Source organism: Cetorhinus maximus, chromosome 25 (assembly GCF_964194155.1).
Source record: "Cetorhinus maximus chromosome 25, sCetMax3.hap1.1, whole genome shotgun sequence".
Taxonomy (NCBI): domain Eukaryota; kingdom Metazoa; phylum Chordata; class Chondrichthyes; order Lamniformes; family Cetorhinidae; genus Cetorhinus; species Cetorhinus maximus.
This window is the reverse complement of record NC_135903.1, coordinates 33,486,232-33,506,943: the sequence shown is the minus strand read 5'-3', so window position 1 is coordinate 33,506,943 and position 20,712 is coordinate 33,486,232. Positions and strand designations below refer to the sequence as shown.

The window sequence follows — 20,712 nt, the reverse complement described above, 5'->3', positions numbered from 1 at the left end:
TTTCTGTGGTCATGGATCTTATATAGTACACAAATGGCCAGTATTCTGTGTACAGCTGAGCTTAGATTAATGACTTTGCTGCAATTGTCACATTTTTATTGAGTTGATTGTTAGAATTGTTACAGTCATTATATATTATTATTGATTAATGGAAATTTTCCATATGTAAAATCTATGCTATCAAAATTTCTGATTTTCATTTCACTTATCATGTTGTTCGTTATGAAACGCAGCTGTTTTGCTGAGGAGATCGATAGACACAAATCGAAGGGCTACAGAATGAGAAGATGGCGTGTTTCCTCCAACATCCGGGGCCTGACAGTCTATGCCGATTTACCAGAGAATCTTTGGCTGAGATTGAGAAAAGAATTGCTAAGGAAAAAGCTGAAAAGACATCAAAACCTCTCATAGAAGAAGAAGATGATAAACCCAAACCCAAAAGTGACCTTGAGATTGGCAAACCCCTGCCATTTATTTATGGAGATCTTCCTTCAGAATTAATTGGAGTGCCTCTGGAGGAACTAGACCCCTTCTACAGCTCAAAGAGGGTAAGCCCCAGAAAGATTCATTATTTCTACAACGTTTGAAAGTAAAAAGGATATGGAGATGGTTTATTATGAAGAGTAATCAATTATAATATATATCCCGTGTGGAAATATCTGGCATTTCAGGAGTAACCAGATAACAAGGAGCAGCATTTTCTACTTTTAGAAATAAGATGTGAAAATCTTGGGGGTTTTTTTTGTTTCTTTGACAGAATCTGATGACAAAAAAGCACACCAAAAATAGTGAGGAACCAAGTGAGTGAATGAGGAACATAGGGCAATTAATATCAGTGGAGATAAGGTACCAGAGAAACTAATGGACTAAAAGCCAACAAATCCCTTGAACCTGATAGCCTACATCCTTGGGTCCTAAAAGAGGTGGCTGCAGAGACAGTGGATGTATTGTTATGATCTTTCAAAATTCCCTAGATTCTAAAATGGTCCCAGCAAATTAATAGATAACAAGTGTAATACCGCTATTCAAGATAGGAAGGAGAACAGGAAAGTAAGGCCAGTTAGCCTAATATCAGTTGTTGGGATAGTGCTGGAAGGAGGTACTAACAAGGCACTTGGAAAAAACACAGTACAATTAGACAGAGTCAACAGGGGATTTATGAAGAGGACATGTTTGACAGAATAATTGAAGATTTTCGGGCAAATAACTAGCACGGTAGATAAAGGGGAACTAGTAGATAAAGTATATCTGGATTTCCAAAAAAAATTTAGATTATTTCACAAAATAAAGACTCATTGGCTTAGAGCTAATATGTATGGATAGATAGAGGGTTGGTTAATGGACAGAAAGCGGAGAGGAAGAATAACTGGGGCACTTTCGAGTTGGCAGATTGTAACTATTGTAATAGCCTCAGCAAGGACAGAGCTGAGGCTATTTGCAATCTACATTAATGACTTAGATGAGGAAACTGAGAGTTTGCTGATGACACAAAGCTAGGTAGGACAGTAAGCAGTGAGGAGGACTACAAAAGAATATAGATAGGCTAAGTGAGTGAGCAATAACATGACAGATGGAGAATAACACAGAAAATGTAAGGTTCCTCAGTTTGCTAGGAAGAATAGAAAATCAAAATATTTTTTATTGGTGAGAAACATTGGAATGTTGAGGTTCAGAGGGACTTCGGTGTCCTCATACAAGAAATGCAAAAAGTTAGCATGCAGGTGCAGCAAGAAAGTAGGAAGGGAAATAACATGTTAACATTTATTTCAAGGGGGTTAGTGTACAAGAGTAAGGAAGTTGTGCTACAATTGCACTGAACTTTGGTGAGACAACACCTGGAGAAATGTGCATAGCTTTGGTCTGCTAAGGAAGGATGTACTTGTCTTGGAGGTGGCGCGGGGGAGGATGACTAGATTGATTCCTTGAATGAGAGGATTATCCTTTGATGTCTCATCAAAGTTGAGTAGAACAGGCTTGTGCACTCTTAAGTTTAGAAAAATGAGAGGTTATCTCATAAAGCCATTTAAGAGTCAGAGGGAGCTTGACAGGGTAGATACAGAGAGGTTGTTTCTCTTGGCTGGAGAGTCTAGAATAGGGAGCAGAGACTCAGGATGAGCAGTTAATCATTTAAGACTGAGATGAGCAGAAGATTTTTAAATTCTGTACCCCCAAGGGTTGTGGATGCTCAGTCAGTTCAAAGCTGAGACAGATAAATCTTTGGACCCAGGATCGGGCAAGAGACTACAGGTAAAGTCAAAGATCAACCAGGATCTTATTGAAAGCATGGACCAGACCTGCTTCTATTTCTTATGTCATATGTGAATCAAAATGTCAATTAGTTCTGCTGTCTGTCAGGTTAATTTGCTTGATTCAATCTTGTTAATACACACTGAAGCATACTTGAGGCAGACAAAATTTTTTATGTTAAATAATTCTAATTATGTATGTTTCCATCTCACAAGTTAAGATGTTAGAGCTTTTACTTTAGGTGCACATGGCAGTCTGGGTGCAAATTGTGCTAAAAATTGCTGTGGTTTTCTGAAGTGAAGTTATGGTTCAAGTTTTGACTGAAATTCATTTACATAATTACAAACATAAAACCTTTCACGACCCAGTGTGCAGGCATGGTTTTTACAGTAATTGCTTATTTTGTTTTCATTTCATTAAAAAATATGCCTTGATGTATTTAAGAGTGCAGTAATAGAGCTGAAAATAGAGTTTTCACAAAATATAAGCATTCTTAATCAGTGTTTAGTCCACTGCTTGTGAGTAACTGGTTTTAAATGACTAAAAGAAACTATACAGAAACAGTTACTAGTTTCGTTGGTCTACACTAGTCAGTTTCTTAGTAAATTAAGTATTTTTTAATATTTGAAAGCTTTCAAAATGTGCCTGTCACTGCCCTTGTGCCAAAAACAAAAAAAAGACTTTTCAAATAATTTTTAAATTCTGTACCCCCAGGGGTTGTGGGTGCTCAGTCAGTTCAAAGCTGAGACAGATAAACCCTTGAAAGGGCAATTAGCAGAAACTGGCCATGATGATTAATCTGATCTTGAGGTGGGGCTGGTTTGTGGGCAGGGCTTGTTTCTAGCAGAATGCTTTTTAAACCTGCGCAAAAGTTTGCAAAAATTCAGTTTACACTGGATTGTAATTTGTGCTGGAAATTCCTCAATCTTTTATGCTGGTTTGACTGCTATCAGGCAAGTTGTGAGCACAACTCTACCCTGTTCTCTTGACCCTATAATTTGTAGCTGCAGGTCTTAGCTCTCCACTCAAACAGGTAAAAACTCGGCCATGTAGCGTCCATTTTCGAAATAGCTAATTAAGCGTTGCAGTGGCCTGATCCTCAGCAGCACTTACTCTTCCTCCCCAGAACTTGCTTTCCTTGACAGAAATTAGGCCCAAAGCCCAATAGCAGGGGCACCTCAAACCTAACCATTCAGGCAGAGGGTCGTACCCTGTGCTGCTAAGTTATACACTTTTTATCGTTGATTGGGATATCAATGAGCAACAGATGATTTGCTTGTTTGCCAAGAGGATGTGGCCCCCTGATTCTTTTCTCCTTGTAGAGTTAACAGCAATGAATCATTTTAAATGTAGAATTTCTAAATTTTTGAAAGGGTAGTCATGCCATGCTCTTCACTCCACCCTCCAACCCCCTCCCCCTAAGAAAATGTGGACACCCGGTGAGAGGGAGGTGCTCGAATGTCTTAGGTGCTACCCTGTATTTTCTGCCTACGCCCTTGCTGTAATACAGGGCAGGCCAGAGGATTGACCATGTGAATTTGAGCTCTTGACATCGGATATTTGATATTCAGGAGATGGGTCATTCTGAGCTGTCAGTTTGGAGACCACAACAGATAGGAATGGTATAACCTTACTTGGCTCTCTGCTGCTGGAGTTTCCAATCATCTTTGGCGGACGGCAGGTTGATGGAACAGGTTTGCATACAGTGAAGTTCCAACATTCGCAACATCCTCTTTCGCGAATTCACTTATCTGTGCCTAAATCTTTGTACCTCAGATTGGGCCCAAATGTTCGCTTATCTGTAGTTTTAAATGTAAGAAAAAGAAGCTAACTTTAGAAAATGCCGAAAAAAGTTTAAAAAAATGCCTAAATGAAGTTAAAAAGTACTGATGGACCAGAATAGCCCCCCGCCCCCACCCCCCCGTCACCCCCTACCCCCCCTGCAGTGGGTTCTCCCAGGGCGGGGCCAGCGAGCCATTGAAATCTGCATTCACATCGGCAGGAGCGGAAGATCTCGCCGGTGTGAGGGGCTGGAAAATTCTGGCATGGTGTCCGCGACGCATTTCCCGAAATGGAAAGTACACACTGCATGTGCGTCACCTGCCATTGTTTGCACGTGGGTGTTGATTGTTCCTGACCACAGTCCACCACCACTCTCCAGTAAATAGTACTGTATGTGTGACAAATTTTACATTGTTCTTGTCTTATTAAACAATTCCTCCAGCCAATTTCAGTCTAAATTTATTAAAAACATAAGGCGTGATTTTCCGGTCCTGGAAATTCCTGCCCGAAGTCTACGGGCCTTTCGCTGATCCATCAAATTTTCCATCCCGCCCACAACAATTCCCACGGTAGGCGGGACCGGAAAATCCCGCCGATAGTTTTTATTGCCTTTGATCCTTTATGCATGTCAAATTTTAGGATGGCTTGGAAATTATCTAGTTGACTCTCATTGTAAAGTGCTTCATCATTTGCGATTTCGCTGTTTGCGAGGTTTCGAGGGAATGTAAACCCCGCAATCGGAAGGATTTTGCGGCATTTAAAAATCTCTGAAATATAATTTAAAGTCTTTCTAAATGGTCGACTGATTCCCAATTACAATATTGCAGTACTTAATGTCTGCGGCAGCGTGGGTTGGAATCCACAGGGACCTGATAAGTCCAATCAAATGCAGCCAGGCCTTTGGAGTTATTATTAATATTGCCATTGATGTTTTGTTAACTGTCAAACTTTAACAAAGTAAAGTTGAGGTGGCTTTCAATTTGATTGGAATCTTGCTTGTCTTAAATTTAAGCTTCTATGCTTTGTGCCCTTGTAATCTTGTTAGTTTTGAAATGGCGCTGTGTGAATGTTAGAAGGCCAACACATTAATGTGTTCATAATCAAATTTCTTTGTAGAAGTGCTAACACGTCTATTTTGGACAGGTTAACAACTGTATTAAAATAGCCAACAGAGCAGTTTCACATGATGTGCTGAGCATTTATATACCAATAGCCACAGTTGTAATTTTAAGGCCCTGATATCTTCTTTGATCTACGGGTGAAATTGAGGGAATGGACCGCTCGCGCTATGATGTTGTTATTTCGAAGCAACTGGTGGGCAGAAGGGAGCGGTAGGTGGAGGTGGGGAGGGTGGGTGGAGACGTTTTTAACTGCTCCTCATTTGAACGACAAGCAACCACCGAACCAAAATCTGGCGGGGATTTGAACAGCCATTTGCCAACTTGATATAACTTTCAGGCAGCTCTTTAAATTGGTGCCCAGCTCTCCTGCCACAAATGGGAGGCTGCTTAATGATGCAAATTGTTGTCCAATGCTGTTTGTGGGACCCTAATTGCCATTTTCTTGGAGAAAAATGGGGGAAAGAAGGTGAACCACTTGCCGGTCCCGCTTTCTCCAGGCATTGAGAAGCTCAACCAGAAGCTGTTATCGACTTTGCAGTCATTTTCCTTCGGGCCTGAAAGGAATCTCCCAGCTTGCTGCCAGCCCCTTCTGATGCCCCTACCGCCTAACCTCTACCCCGGAATTTGCTTTCCCTCAAACAGGCTCTACCCACCATCCTGCGCCATGCAGCCTATTTCTGTGGCACCAACGCAGCGAGTTGCAGTGGAACTTGGTCCCCGCGCTTGGTGCCTGCCACTCATTTGTAAAATGGTTCGGGCCTATCAGCTGGAGCCTCGGCCAGTCATCAGACTACACATCGCCATTGTAGAACCAAATATCTCCCACAATGTTTCTTTCCCTATCCAGGTAATTGCTACTCAGCAAAGGTAATAGTTCAACACCACCAACGTACAGCCCTACAGCAGAAAGGTAGAAGACAAGTTGGCTCAAACTGCTTTACAAGTCTCTCAAGCTCCGTTGTCACATTAACCTATGTTTTATCTTCTGTTTCAGACATTCATAGTCATAAACAAGGGGAATGCCATCTTTAGGTTCACCACAACGCCTGCCATGTACATGCTGAGTCCCTTTCACCCCCTCCGGAGAGCAGCCATCAAAATCCTAATTCATTCATATCCTTCTTGTTCAATTTTACTAAGATAATTAAACAGTGTCTTATGTTGAAAACCTGTAAATATCGCAGGCCTCGTATCTTTTTTAGTTGATTATGACACTAGAGTCGGGGCTATACTTAGAACATAAATCGTTATTGAGTCGTTTGAACTAGAGTAGGGACAGATTTGAATAAAATCTGATTACCTGCCCCAAATTCAAGCAAAACAAATAGGTAACTGCAGGCCTGCAATAGCTCTTGGGACAAAAGGAAAGAATGTAGAAGGCAATATTAGCAGTACAGATAGAATTCAGGGTGTAGCAGTGCTTTGAGTTACGGAAATTGTTGTATAATGTTTAATAGCTATGGAGGAGATGTTCTTTTCCTTAACATTATTTTTGTAAATTATTTAGCCTGTTCATCATGCTTACCATTTTAGCAAACTGCGTGTTCATGACAATGAGAGACCCAGCACCCTGGACGAAAAATGTGGAGTAAGTTTATGAATTAATTTCCTTTTTAAATCTCTATTGCAATTATTTTTATTGCTGTTGGTGAAAAGAGTTTGATCATTGTTGACTAAAATGCAGTAGAATGTACTGATGCTCTGTTAGGACAGATGAGAGAGTTTGCTGTTATTATTTGCTGTTATAGTACACCATTTATTCTATATTTTTTTTTAGAACGTGAGTATCTGCAATGGTGTTTCACTTCAGTATTGTACCTTTACCACAGTGAGCCAAGAAGGCCTACTATCAATGTCTCAAGGGCAACTGAGGATTGTCAATAAATGCTGGTCTTGCCATAGAAATCTATGTCTCAAGAATGAATAATTTTAATAAAGAGCTCCACCCATATTAGAGATAGATATGAGAAAAGAATATTCGCCAATAAAATACACTGCTTATGGCATATCAATCCTTTAAGCCTCTGTCCAAAAACTGCAGGATTATATTCCTTATTTTTCATTTAATCAGTTTTGAAATCACACACTCGTGATTTAAACATACGGTTTTCCCCCACCCATCCTCCTCCGATTTCCTCACCTTTTTGAAATATATTACTGAGGCATGGTTCTATTTCAACAGTCGCCCTCTAGTACCTCACTCAAGTGTCAGTCTTCTTGTGTGAGCCTGAACAAAGAGGGGCATCACAGCTGAGACAGACTTTGTCCCCACCTCTCAGTCACATTCACTGGATAAGAAACAGCTGCAGGAATTCTGTTTAATTTCTTGTCCCTCACTAGCCCATGGGTCCTTCGGCAACCTGTCACGTCCCTAAGGCCGGCTCGGCTGAGATGAGCTACTCAATGTCCCGACGCATGTTCTTCTAGTGCACTCAACCATCACAAGGGAGGGAAATAGGGTCGGGGAAAGCGAGCGCTGAGTATGAGTAGAGAGTGAAATGTAGTAACTGAAAGCACAGTCAAAGAGATAAGCTTTTGAAAAGGTTTTAGAAGTGGGGAAAGAAATTGCTGGGCAGAGAAGTTCAGGGTGTTCCAGAGAGTGAGCTCAAAATAGTCAAAGACTCTACTTTCAACGATGAAATGGAGAGAAGAGGTGATGCGAAGCCAGTCTGGAAGAGAAGCGTCCGCCAGTCGTAATTTAAGATTAGAGGAAGCTGCACAGACTCCTTGGCTGATGCTTTGGAGATAAATATAAATGAGGATTAGGATTTTGAAGTCAATGCTTTGAGGAGCAAAGCAAGTTTAGTGAGAACAGCCAAGTAGGTTTTAGCACAGAAAAGGATGTAGACAACTTTGGACAATTTGGAATTATCTAAGATGAAGCTTGTGGGGAGTGCAATATAGATGTCAAGCCTGGGCTGGTGAAGAGGGCATCGGCAGCATTGAGGTGAGTTTAGGGCAGAGGTGCAAGTATGCAGTCAGGTGATGCATTGGATGTAAGATTGGAGCCTCAGGGTCAAAACATTGTGGTAGCACGTAGGATTTAGCCTGGACAGGCAGCCAGAAAGGAGGGTGGGACTGGGACAGAAGAATGCAGAGTTTGTGATAGAAACCAAACAGCATTGTCAGTATTAAGTTAGCGAAAATTCTGGATCATCAATGACTTGATGTTGGACAAGCAGTCAACCCGTGGTGGTCTTAGAGTCAGTGGTGGTAGCAGAAGGTTCGAACTGTGTGTTATCAGTGTACTTGTTGAAGCTGAAGCCATACTATGGATTAAAAACAAAAAATGCTGGAAAAACCCTGCAGGTCTGGTAGCCTCTGTGGAGAGGTCTATACTATGGATAATGTTGTCAAAAGGCAGCATGTAGATAAGCAAGAAAGGAGGGCAGGAAATGGAGCCTTGGGGAACAGGTGCATGAGGAGAAGCCATTGCAAGTGATGGGATAGATAGATGAGTGAGGTCAGTGCCACAAAGGTGCTGCGGAGGGAGGCAGTGGAGAAGGTCACTGTGGTTGACTCAATGTGGACCAGGTTTCAGATCTGCGCTTGTTGTATTTTGACAAAAGCAGGAAGACAGTTTTCTTTGTAGATTGTTTTTGTAACCTTATACATCATTCTGCAGGCTGGGTAAATTTAATCTAGACAGCCTAGCTAAACTTGACACAAATGAATGTCTAAAAATTAATTTGGTTTATTTTTAATTTGCTTATTATTGCTGTTACATAAATAGCAAACACATTGGAGTCTGGAGCTTCATTGAGAATAACCTCATATGTATTGTAGCCAATGTAAAATTATCGTGCCTTTATATCCCTATCGGGCTACACATCATGCACAATTTAAAAAGTTGTCTAAGTCAAGTAGCGAGTGTGCTACAGCAACCCAGGGTTAAGGTTGTCCCTTTTCTCCCAACCCAAAATAAACGATTCGGGGCTGGATTGTCATCTTTGAGGAGGGAATCGTAAATCGAGCTATTCCTACAGCAGAGCCAGCGAGGTTGGGAGTGCAGCATGTGGGCTCACCCTCAGCTCACACCACTGAAAATTGCTGGTGACGGGAATGGGAGCAGGAATCCTGGAATCAGGTCCCACCTGCCATCTTTTTTGCCAGCCCAACTCCGTTCCAACACAAATGGAGGCATGGAAACCCAGCCCAGCTAGTCTGCGATTAAAGCGAGGTACCTCCCATAATTGGTTGCATAGGAACAGAAATCTCCTTAGCCAAATACTTTTTACTGGTCAGGACCGCACTTTGACTGTCCTCCTACTGTTGTTTTTTGAGGTAATTAGGTACCTGGGTTCGCTCATGGATGGAAAACCCCCTGTGATGAGCTGCATTCTGTATCCAAATTCCCAATATACTCCTGGCACGTAAAGCTCTGCACCTGGATTTAACTTTTGGCAATGGCGTGGGATTAATAGGGGAAAGAATTTGGGTGTAAGTCTCTCAGGTATCTGGGATGCCTGATGGCATCTGCTGGTGGCAGTAGGTCCATTGGCTTATGATTTTATCTTATAATAGCTGCACATTAGTCCTTTGGCTGAGATGATCTCTATATTAAATACCCTGCTTTTGATCCAATAGTCCATTCATACTTTGTAATAGTAGGTTATGCAATCCTGATAACAACCAACATATATTTGCCCTAAAAACAACGAAGCATTTTAAAACTCTTGTATAGTGTTTAACATATTCCTAATTGGATACTAAATTATTAAAATGGCACAATAGTTATTTCCATTTAATTTCTACCTGTCTCAACTGTTTAACTCTAGGTATGCATTCACTGGGATTTATACCTTTGAAGCGATGATAAAGGTATTTGCCCGCGGATTTGTTATTGATTACTTTACGTTCCTTCGCGATCCATGGAACTGGCTGGATTTTAGTGTCATCACAATGGCGTAAGTAACAATTATCTCCATTAGGATAAAATTCTTTCAGGTATTAATTACAAGTCTTTATTGCCAATATGGAACCATGTTCAATACAAATTTGAGGCACAGAATTTGAGCTGGTCACCCTACCTCCAGCTGACCCTCACATCTAGCGGCCCCCTCTTGCCAGTGGAACCTTGTCTCTGTCTTTTGGAACCATCACCGGTGTGCAACCATCATATCTGTCTATCAGTTATCTTCTCCCATATTGGTTAAGTCCCTAGGACTGAAGGTTCTTGGGGTAGAGTGGCATGCATTCCCAGGTGCACCCATGCGGGGTCTCTGTCCCACCAGCAACCATGAGATCAAAGTGGATGTTCTTTAATCTGCCCACCATTGGTGGGCACCTATGCCATGTGGTTCCTGCCCTCCAAGAGGACCACGTATGACAGCGCAACATTGGCTGTATAAGGGAGGTGTCCAAAAGTCTCTGTCCCTTACAAGGCCCAGCAGAAATCCCAAAGTTGGGCCAATACAAAGTGTATTTGGGTCTGGGCCTAAATTCTAGCACTCGGCAGGGTCTTGGAATTTCAACCCCTCTATATGTCCCTCCTTCGGGCTTTGTTATTTTGGTTGCTTTCTGCTTTTGTTCTTCACCGCCCTGTGGCAGGAAACCTTGCTCTTCTATTTCAGATTTCTCCCCAGTTACACTTGTCCAAAATAAAACTTACCATGACAGCCCCCACCCACTCCGCTATAAAATCCTGCAAATAAAAATTAGCTCATGAAAAGTAGATAATTTTGTTTTACCTCAGAAAATTTCCCATAAATTTGGTTCCATTCGCACTCACAAACAACACAACACACCAAGCTAGGCTACTCGAGTCTGGCTCCACTCTGCACCTCCCCATGCTCACTGGCCAGCCAATTACTCTCTGGAGCCCTGATACAAACAGACAAAATGAGTATGTATCTCTCTTCATTGTGGAAGATGCAAATTGCATCTCGGGCTTCAATGGAACATGTGTCTTCAGCAATGCTTCAATGTGCGTGAGTCTCCTCGCTGTTGACAGAAAGGCATGGGTAGGGGGTCCTGTGGATTCCTGGGCTGGATCTTACAGCCCCCACCATCAGGTGTGTTTTCAGTGGGTGGGCACATAAAATATGATGGGTGTTAGCACACCACCATTCCTCCCACCCCTGACCCATTCCCCATAAAATGGTAGGTGGGCGAGCGCCAAAATCGACAGTCCACCTGCCCGCCATTTTTAAAAATAGAATTCATGGGTTTGGCGCGGGCAGGCAGGCGGGAGTGAGAAGGCAATTTTTTAAACCCAAGTGGTTAAAAGGTGGGGAAGGAGGGGGGCGGATATATCCTTTTTGGGGGTTGCCTTCTGCAAATCGGGGGCAGCCCCCGCAAAGATGTTAACCTGACCCTTTGTCACTTCCTGCCGAGGCACCAAAACCCACCCCTCTACCCCTGCGGTCCCTTTGGCCTACTTGCAGTCCCAGCAGCACCCACCACTGAATTCTGGCACTTTAGGGACTGCTAGATAAGCTGGCACTGTGGGGCAGAAGTCCCACCTTCACCTCCACTTGGAGTGTGTCATGGCTGTGGGGTGGCCTTGTTTAATGTTGACCTGTTCAGGGCCAACATTTCTTATGAGGGAACAAGCAGTATGCTCCTCCTCCCCTGTAAAATTCAGCCCCTGATTTACATCTCCAGTGGGTGAAGCTCCTGATGGCCATCTTGCAACATTAAAACCGCTCAAAGTGATGCACTCAGTAGATTGCTTTTCCAAAACAATGAGTGTTTTATTTATGACAAGCTACGAAAAGACCAGTGTGGCACCTTTCATTTAAAATGTTTGTACCATGTCACTAAACTTCGGAAGCCAGGCAAACAATTTTATACTATTTTAGCTATTGGGAAACCTTCCAACATATTGGATTGTATTAACGGGGATGTTTAATAAGTGTGCGGAGTCAGTGTGTACATGGTGTGTTGTGTTCATCTCCAGCACTCCCAAGACAGAGATATTCACGTATCAGAAATGTGAGCGCTCTCAATTTGCCCTATCTTAAAATTAATGGACAGAAAATCACAGAGATGTAATCACAAACTCTTCAGTGACAATAGGATGTGTAAAAGCATACATAGTGAGGCTTGGCTGAGAGTCCAGAAATCTATTACATTACTGAAACACCCAAGCCCCAGAGAAAACAGTGCTTGAGAGAGCTCTCCTGATGGCCTGGTAAATATTTATCCCTCAACCAGCATCACTCAAAACAGCACATTGCCTGATTGTTATCTCAGTGCAGTTTGAGGGAACTTGGGCCTGGATTTTCATCTCTGAGGCATGTAGCGGGAGTCAGGAAAATGTCCAGGCTTGGCCTGCCCACCTCAGGAGAAAGTGCACACAAAAGCAGGATCTTCATTGCAAGGGGAGGTGTGGGGAGTATAGGGTGGGGGGCAGGTGCCAGCCAATCTGGGAAAAAGTGGGATTTCAACCCAGTTAAGAAAAAAACACAAAGGCCCTCACCCTCACACTCCTCACACTCCCCACACACTTCTCATGCCCATCCATTCCACTTCAGGCCCTTCACCCACCCCCCCAATGGCCCTTCATGCCTCCTATGCCAAGCTCTGCCCGTTCACCCACTCCCCATAGCCCCTCAGGCCCCCTATGCCAAGCTATGACACTTCCATGTCCATTGACCCATTATATACCATATATAGAACCAATGAACCCTATAGTGACAATAGGATGTGTAAAAGCATACATAATGAGCTTGGCTGACAGTCCAGAAATCTATTACATTACTGAAACACCCAAGCCCCAGAGAAAGCACTGCTTTATTGACAGCTCTGGCTCCCTGATCTCTGCTGTCAATTTCACAATGTTTGTTTACACAAGGTTAAGAGGTTTCAAGTGCTTGCAGTTTTTGTTATTGGTACTTTGAAGGGTCTGGATGATTAACACTTTTATTGGGCTGTGGTGAAAGTACAATTTTAATATAGTGGAAAGTAATGGATTAATGACTTTATTTGAAGTTTTTTTCACACATCCTATTGTCACTATAAGGTTCATTGGTCTATGCAGTGGATCAATGGGCATGGAAGTGCCATAGCTCAGCATTGGGAGTATGAGGGGCCATGGGAGCTATGGGGTGAGGGTGGAGGGGCATAGCTTAGCACAGGGGGCATGAGGGGCCATAGGAGGTGAAGGAAGGGGCATATCTTGGCATGAGGGGGCATGAGGATGACCTTTTGAACTCACTCTTCAAAAGGTTCCCCCATGCAAACTAGGGTTTACAACTCTTTTGAGGTGACGTGAACCATGACTCTTTGAAAAGCTGGCCTCGACTCCATGAAAATTGTGGAAGAGTGGGACATGCCCATCTCTGCAATGGAGCTAGCCAGGTCAGGAGTGCCGGGTGGACTGAACCAGCCCGCACCTTTTAAAGGTACTCTCAAAAATCAGATCACCTGGGAATGGAGTTGGGAATCCCTGAATCAGGACTCACCCACCATTTTGGAAGGGCTCCCAAGTTTTCCTGACTTGGGGAAAATCCAGCCCTTGCTGTCTGAATCTTGGCTGCAATATTTCCCTACATTATAACAGTCACCACAATTCAAAACTACCTAATTGGCTGTGAAGTACTTTAGGATCACCTGAGGTCTCGAAAGGTGTTAAATAAACACAAATTTCTTCTCAAGCTCTGAGCCCAGGAGCACTGCAAATAAAGACTCACCACAGCTTGTTGGAAGGAATGGGTTGGTTGTTACTATGGAGCTCCTCTTCTATCATTCCTTTCATATCAATCAACTGAGGAAATACTTTCTATATCTATGTACTTATGTGATACTGTTCCGCATTCTTCCTCACCGAATTTACTCCATTGAGTAGTTAAGCCAAATGGACCAGAAAGCTCCCATGTTTTTTCCCGTGGTCTGTGCTGAGTTAGTTGATTTCTTGTGATGATGACGTGAGTTCTACAATTGGTCTCAGTGCCCCTGTGTGAGGAGCGGATGTGGAGGGGCGGGGGTGGTTGTAGGAAATGGCTGAAGTTTCACTCAAGTGAAGTGATAGTTGGGGAATAGCTAGGAGTGGCTACTTTGTCATGTCAACATACCTGGAATTCTACACAAAATGTCTGCTCCAAAATTGTCCCTAACTAACAACGCTGAAGGACAAAACACAGAAATGAGGCATGATTGGTTAACGCCGGTATGCATTCAGAGATCTTTCCTGAAAGCGTTGAGCCAAAGTTTCTCTATAACATTCCTTGCCATCTATGTCATTAACAGAATGATCTTCTATTCCTGATGAGGTGATTTTTGAGATCTCACCAAGACTTTTACAGCTTCCTCCAAAGGCGACATTTGCATCCCTGTCAAACACACATACCATTGGGTTAAGCAGCTATATTTGAAAATAAACAGTCCAGTGGCATTGCATGTCGTGCAGTCTTAGTGCCAGAGTGTGCATTCATCTGCCCAGTTCCACACATGATGAGTTCTGGATCTCAGCCTATCTGTCTCAGAGAGCTGTTAAGTGATTCTGATCCAACTAACCAGTTGCAACCATGATATAGCAGGATGGATTAATCTACATGGTGCTCAAGCCATGCAACTCATGCTCATTCTGAAGCCAACAAGTTAGGCCTTTTGAAAAGGCTGTTTCTCCATTCAACAGCTTGAATAGTGGGTGATAAAGAGATTGGGAGAAAGAGCTTCCTGAGTGTTGATCACTCGTGTTAAAATAGGTTTCCCAGCTATTTCTTCTATATTTTCCTCACACCAGCTGACAATGAGGAGGTGAGGAGAAAGGGGAACAGTTACTCCTTATATAAAGGCAAAATACTGTGGAAGCTGAAGATCTGAAATAAAAACAGAAAGTGCTGGAAAAACTCAGCAGGCCTGGCAGCATCTGTGGAGGGAGAAACAAAGTTAATATTTCAATGACTCTTCTTTGGAACCAGGCCTTGTTCCAGTGTTCGGGCATGCTTTGGAGTATTGCTCCAGAATTAATTTATCTGTTTAAATAATTTAATGATCCTTTACCAGTTCAACATTTTATAGGGCAGGACATTTCAATCGGCGTGCGGGGGCGGGCCCGACACACTGACGTGTAAAATGACGCGCAATGACATCGGGTGTGCGTCCCGGCGCCATTGCGTCGAGTTGTGATGTTTTGTTCGGCGGGCGTGAGCTGGAGTCGGCTGCCCGCCCGTCGATATGTAAACGGCCTATAAAGGCCATTAAGGAAGTGATTAAGGTCATTGTAAACGCTGCTCGTCCAACCTTAAGGTTGTTGCGCAGGTGAAAAGGCGATGAGCGGAATGAGGTTTCCTAAAGCTTTTATTAATTAAATAAATTTTCATAAATATAAAAACATGTCCCATCTCATGTGACACAGTCATATGCATCTTTCAATACATTTTTTAACGTTTTATTTAATAATTTCAAAAGCGCTTCAATCTCCCTGAGGCAGCTCCGTGCTTGCCCCGACTCTCTCCTCACCTCGCCCGCACAGGTAGCGTGAGTGCTACTGCTCACGCCTTACGCTGGGTGGGCCTTAATTGGCCCGCCCATGTAAAATGGCGGCGCAGAGCCAATCGGCTACCCGACCACCCCCACCCACCCCCCCACCGAGCCCGCCCGCCGCCTGAAAAATTCAGGCCATATCGTCTTGAGGATCACTCCATTTCTCACAGTAAAGATGAGAGCAGGGCACTGATAATGTTCCTAAATGTTAAACACCTTGGCAGGTAGCAGAAGTCACACATCAGAGTGTCATAGTTCAGACTTTTACCCATGTACCTGATTCACCATTAACATCCAGCCCACATGCACATAATGTGGCATATAGCAGCACAAAGCACATCCACCACCACTAGCAAGTCCTGTACTACTTTCTAACCTCCTGATTCCTGGATCAAACTCTCCTCCCTTATGCCTTGCAATGTCTGTGCCTTGGTCTTCAGCGCAAAATCACTGAGCTGGCCTTCCTCAAGATGCGGGCACTTACCGCTGATGCAGGATCACAATTCTCTCCACAAACTCCACAAACTCCCACGTGCCGCAGTTACATATGAACTAATGAATTAGGAGCAGGAGTAGGCCATTCGGCCCCTCGAGCCTGCTCTGCCATTCAATAAGATCATGGCTGATCTGATTGTAACCTCAACCCCATATTCCTGCCTACTCCCGATAACCTTTCACCCTCTTGTTAATCAAGAATCTATCTAGTTCTGCCTTAAAAATATTCAAAGACTCTGCTTCCACCGCCTTTTCAGTGAGAGAGTTCCGAAGATTCATGACCCTCTGAGAGAAAAAATTTCTCCTCATCTCTTTCTTAAATGAATGAACCCTTATTTTTAAGCAGTGACCCCTAGTTCTAGATTCTCCCACAAGAGGAAACATCCTCTCCACATCCACACTGTCAGGACCTTGAAGGTTTCAATTAAGTCACCTCTTACTCTTCTAAACTCCAGTGGATGCAAGCCTAACCTGTCAAACCTTCTCTAGACTGCTTCTTTCCTTAAATAAGGAGTCCAATACTGTACACAATACTCCAGATGTGGTCTGATCAGTGCCCTGTACAACTGAAGCATAATCTCTCTACTGTTGTAATCAATTCCCCTCACAATAAACAATAACATTCTATTAGCTTTCCTAATTTCCTGCTGTACCTGTGTACTAACCTTGTGTGATTCATGCACTAGGACACCCAGTATACCACCTACACTGCCATCCATGCTATGACCTTGTTTTATTTATTTAGGCACTTAATTAAATTAAAATTAGGGGCTCAATTTAAACAGCTCTAATTAATTCCCACTCTTCTACCCTATTATGGATGGAGAGAGGTGTTGTGATAACTTTCCCCTTTTTCCTTACCTCTTGGTTGTCAGCTCCAAGATGTGTTTTACACCTTTTGGAAGTTCTGAATTTCAGTCACAAACACAAAGTAGGCTTTCAGTTAAGTTTAAATCGAAAGAAGATAATGGGCCATAACTCCCGAGCTCCCCAGCATCAGATTGGAGAGGCACCCCAAAGACGTGCTGGGGAATCCCCATTGGATGTTCACAGGTAAGAGTTTGCATGACAATTGCCTAGAAGCGCAAACTTCCTCTGGGCAATTGTCCTTCATTGGGAGCCATCTGAAAATGCGATTTAAATCACAAACTTTGGATGGTTCCGACTGTGTTACATAGTTACCCAGAAAAAGTTAAAAGAATTAAAACCTCTTCTAAGTTCTGGGTAACTATTGTAGAGACCCAGATTGATCCAACCCGACCGAACCCAACCCCCTCACATGGCCCCATTCCCCTGCCCCGGACATGAGCCATCCCGACGCCTGCCCCCAACAGACACTTCCCTTCACAGGCCTGATGCCCCCACTGGACCAACCCGACCCAACCCCAATCCCCAAGCCCCCCGACCCGACCCCCAACCATCCTCAAGTTCCGAAACCCCCCACAGCCTGCCCCCTGGGGTCCAACCCACCTCCCACACCCCTGAGGTCCAACACCCCCTACAAACCCCACACCCCACCCTGATGTCCAAACCCCCATCCCCCAAGGTCCGACCTCCCCCATTCCCTCCTGAGGTCCGACACCCCTCACCCCCCGCACAAGGTCCGACCCCCATTCACCCTCCCCTGAAGTCCAACCCACCAAAGTCTGACACTGCCCCGCTGTCCCTGAGGTCTTACCCAACCCCCCCATACACCCCTCAAGTTCTGACCCCTCCAACCCCCCCAAATTCTATCCACTTACCCTGGACACTTAACTTCTCCCTGACCTGTCAAAGGACATTTAACTTACCTGGTTTATGGCAGCTAATGCCATAAAAAAGGGAGCATGTCCACCTTCAATTTGATGGAGCCAGACCTCAACACTGGGCCTTGAGGATAGGCTGCAACTGCCTGGGTCTTGCCTGCCCTGAGTCAGAGGGTCAGGAGAGACAGGATCGGAAAAAATTCACGGAAGTAATCAGGCACGGAGTGGCAGTCCAATGCTGATCACCACTCCGAGGAAGTTACAGCTCGATGTCTATTCACAAAACACCCTGAAATGTTAACAGAGAAGAGAGAAAATGCTTCCATGTGTTGGGGGAACCAAAACTAGGGGCCATAAATATAAGATCATCATTTGACAAAGGATGTATATTCCTTTACAAAAATAAAAAATACCTGGAAAAACTCAGCAGATCTGGCAGCATCTGCAGAGAGGAACACAGTTAACGTTTCGAGTCGGTATGACCCTTCAACAGAACTAAGTAAAAATAGAAGAGAGGTGAAATATAAGCTGGTTTAAGGGGGGGTGGGACAGGTAGAGCTGGATAGAGGGCCAGTGATAGGTGGAGATAACCAAAAGATGTCATAGACAAAAGGACAAAGAGGTGTTGAAGGTGGTGATATTATCCAGGGAATGTGCTAATTAAGGGTAGAAAGCAGGACAAGCAAGGTACAGATAGCCCTAGTGAGGGTGGGGTGAAGGAATCGAAAAAGGCTAAAAGGTAGAGATAAAACAATGGATGGAAATACATTTAAAAATAATGGAAATTGGTGGGAAAAGAAAAATCTATATAAATTATTGGAAAAAAAAGGAGGGGGGATCGGAAAGGGGGTGGGGATGGAGGAGAGAGTTCATGATCTAAAATTGTCGAACTCAATATTCAGCCCGGAAGGCTGTAAAGTGCCTAGTCGGAAGATGAGGTGCTGTTCCTCCAGTTTGCGTTGAGCTTCACTGGAACAATGCAGCAGGCCAAGGACGGACATGTGGGCATGAGAGCAGGGTGGAGTGTTGAAATGGCAGGCGACAGGGAGGTCTGGGTAATGCTTGCGGACAGACCGAAGGTGTTCTGCAAAGCGGTCACCCAGTCTGCGTTTGGTCTTTCCAATGTAGAGGAAACCGCACTGGGAGCAACGAATGCAGTGGACTAAATTAAGGGAAGTGCAAGTGAAATGCTGCTTCACTTGAAAGGAGTGTTTGGGCCCTTGGACGGTGAGGAGAGGGTAAGTAAAGGGGCAGGTGTTGCACCTTCTGCGGTTGCATGGGAAGGTGCCGTGGGAGGGGGTTGAAGCGTAGGGGGTGATGGAGGAGTGGACCAAGGTGTCCCGGAGGGAAGGATCCCTGTGGAATGCTGCCGGGGGTGTGAAGGGAAGATGTGTTTGGTGGTGGCATCATGCTGGAGTTGGCGGAAATGGCAGAGGATGATCCTTTGAATACGGAGGCTGGTGGGGTGATAAGTGAGGACAAGGGGGACCCTATCATGTTTCTGGGAGGGAGAGGAAGGTGTGAGGGCGGATTTTCCTTTGTCTGGATTCTTGATGTTGTTGATGTTTCAACCATGAAGAATTTCAAAGGAGGTTGCAGGGTCCTTTGTTCTAGCAGACCGGTAATCTCTGTTGGCCAGGCCTGGCTTATGAGTTATAGATGGCCTTTGTATAATTCTCTTTGAGTTTATTTTCTGCAGTCCACGGGGTTGTTATTGTCTCTTCAGAGCTGCAAATTTTTTTGATACTGCTAGAATAGCTCCTATTGTTCAGGGTTACAGGCAGACATAGCTTCAATCATTTTAAAGTCTCTGTCCAGTTTTTAAAAACATTTATAACTTAGCCATGAGGATATATATATATATATTTTATAAAAAAATATTGTGTGAGGCCTTAGCTCCATTTCGGTATCAAATGAAATCTCCTGCCGATTACTACCTCACCCTTCCTCAGCTAATGAATCAATGCTCCTCTGTGTTGAACACCACTTGGAAGGAACACTGAGGGTGGCAAGGGCACAGAATGGACTCTGGGTTGGGGACTTCAATGTCTATCGCCAAGAGTGGCTCGGTAGCACCACTACTGATCTAGCTGGCCCAAGTTCTGAAGGACATAGTTGCTAGACAGGGTCTGTGGCAGGTGGTGAGGGATCCAACAAGAGGGAAAAGTCTACTTAACCTCGTCCTCTCCAACCTACCTGTCACCGAGGTATCTGTCCATGACAGTATTGGTGGGTGTGACCACCGCACAGTCCTTGTGGAGATGGAGTCTCATCTTCACACACAAAGCACCTTTTAGTGTGCTCTATGACACCATGCTAAAAGGGGCAGATTCAGAATAGATGTAGCAGCTCAAAATCGGCCATGCATGAGGTACTGTGGGCCGTCAGCAGCAGAATTGTATTCCACCTTAATCTGTAATGTCATGGCCCAGCATATCACTCACTCTACAATTACCATCAGGCCAGGGAACCAACCCTGGTTCTCTGAGGAGTGCAGGAGGGCATTCCAAAAGCAGCACCAGGCATACCCAAAAAATGAGATGCCAACCTGGTGAAGCTCCAGCACGAGATTACATACATGCATATTAGCAGAAACAGCATGCACTAGACAGAGCTAAGCAATCCCAAAAACAACAGCTCAGATCATAGTTCTGCAGTCCTGCCACATCCAGTCATGAATGGTGGTGAACAATTAAACAACTAATGGGAGGAGAAGGCTCTAAAAATAACCCCACGCTCAATGATGGAGCGGCAAGGTACATCAATACAAAAGACAAGACTGACACATTTTCACCCATTTTTAGCCTTAAGTGCGGAGTGGATGATCCAACTCGACCTCCTTCTGAGGTCCTCATTATCACAGATGCCAGTCTTCTGACAATTATATTCAC

At 44.1% G+C, this 20,712-nt stretch overlaps 1 protein-coding gene across 1 annotated transcript in view; it reads left to right on the top strand.

Annotated features, from left to right (window-relative positions):
- Positions 1 to 258: 258 nt before the first annotated feature.
- Positions 259 to 20,712, top strand: part of LOC144667697 (sodium channel protein type 1 subunit alpha-like) — a 61,487-nt gene continuing 41,033 nt past the window's right edge. Inside the window, exons 1-4 of the mRNA XM_078529150.1 lie at positions 259 to 548; positions 6,145 to 6,263; positions 6,649 to 6,738; positions 9,929 to 10,057. Coding sequence (XP_078385276.1) covers positions 288 to 548; positions 6,145 to 6,263; positions 6,649 to 6,738; positions 9,929 to 10,057 — 599 coding nt within the window. The 5' untranslated portion in view covers positions 259 to 287. The remainder of the gene's footprint in view (positions 549 to 6,144; positions 6,264 to 6,648; positions 6,739 to 9,928; positions 10,058 to 20,712) is intronic.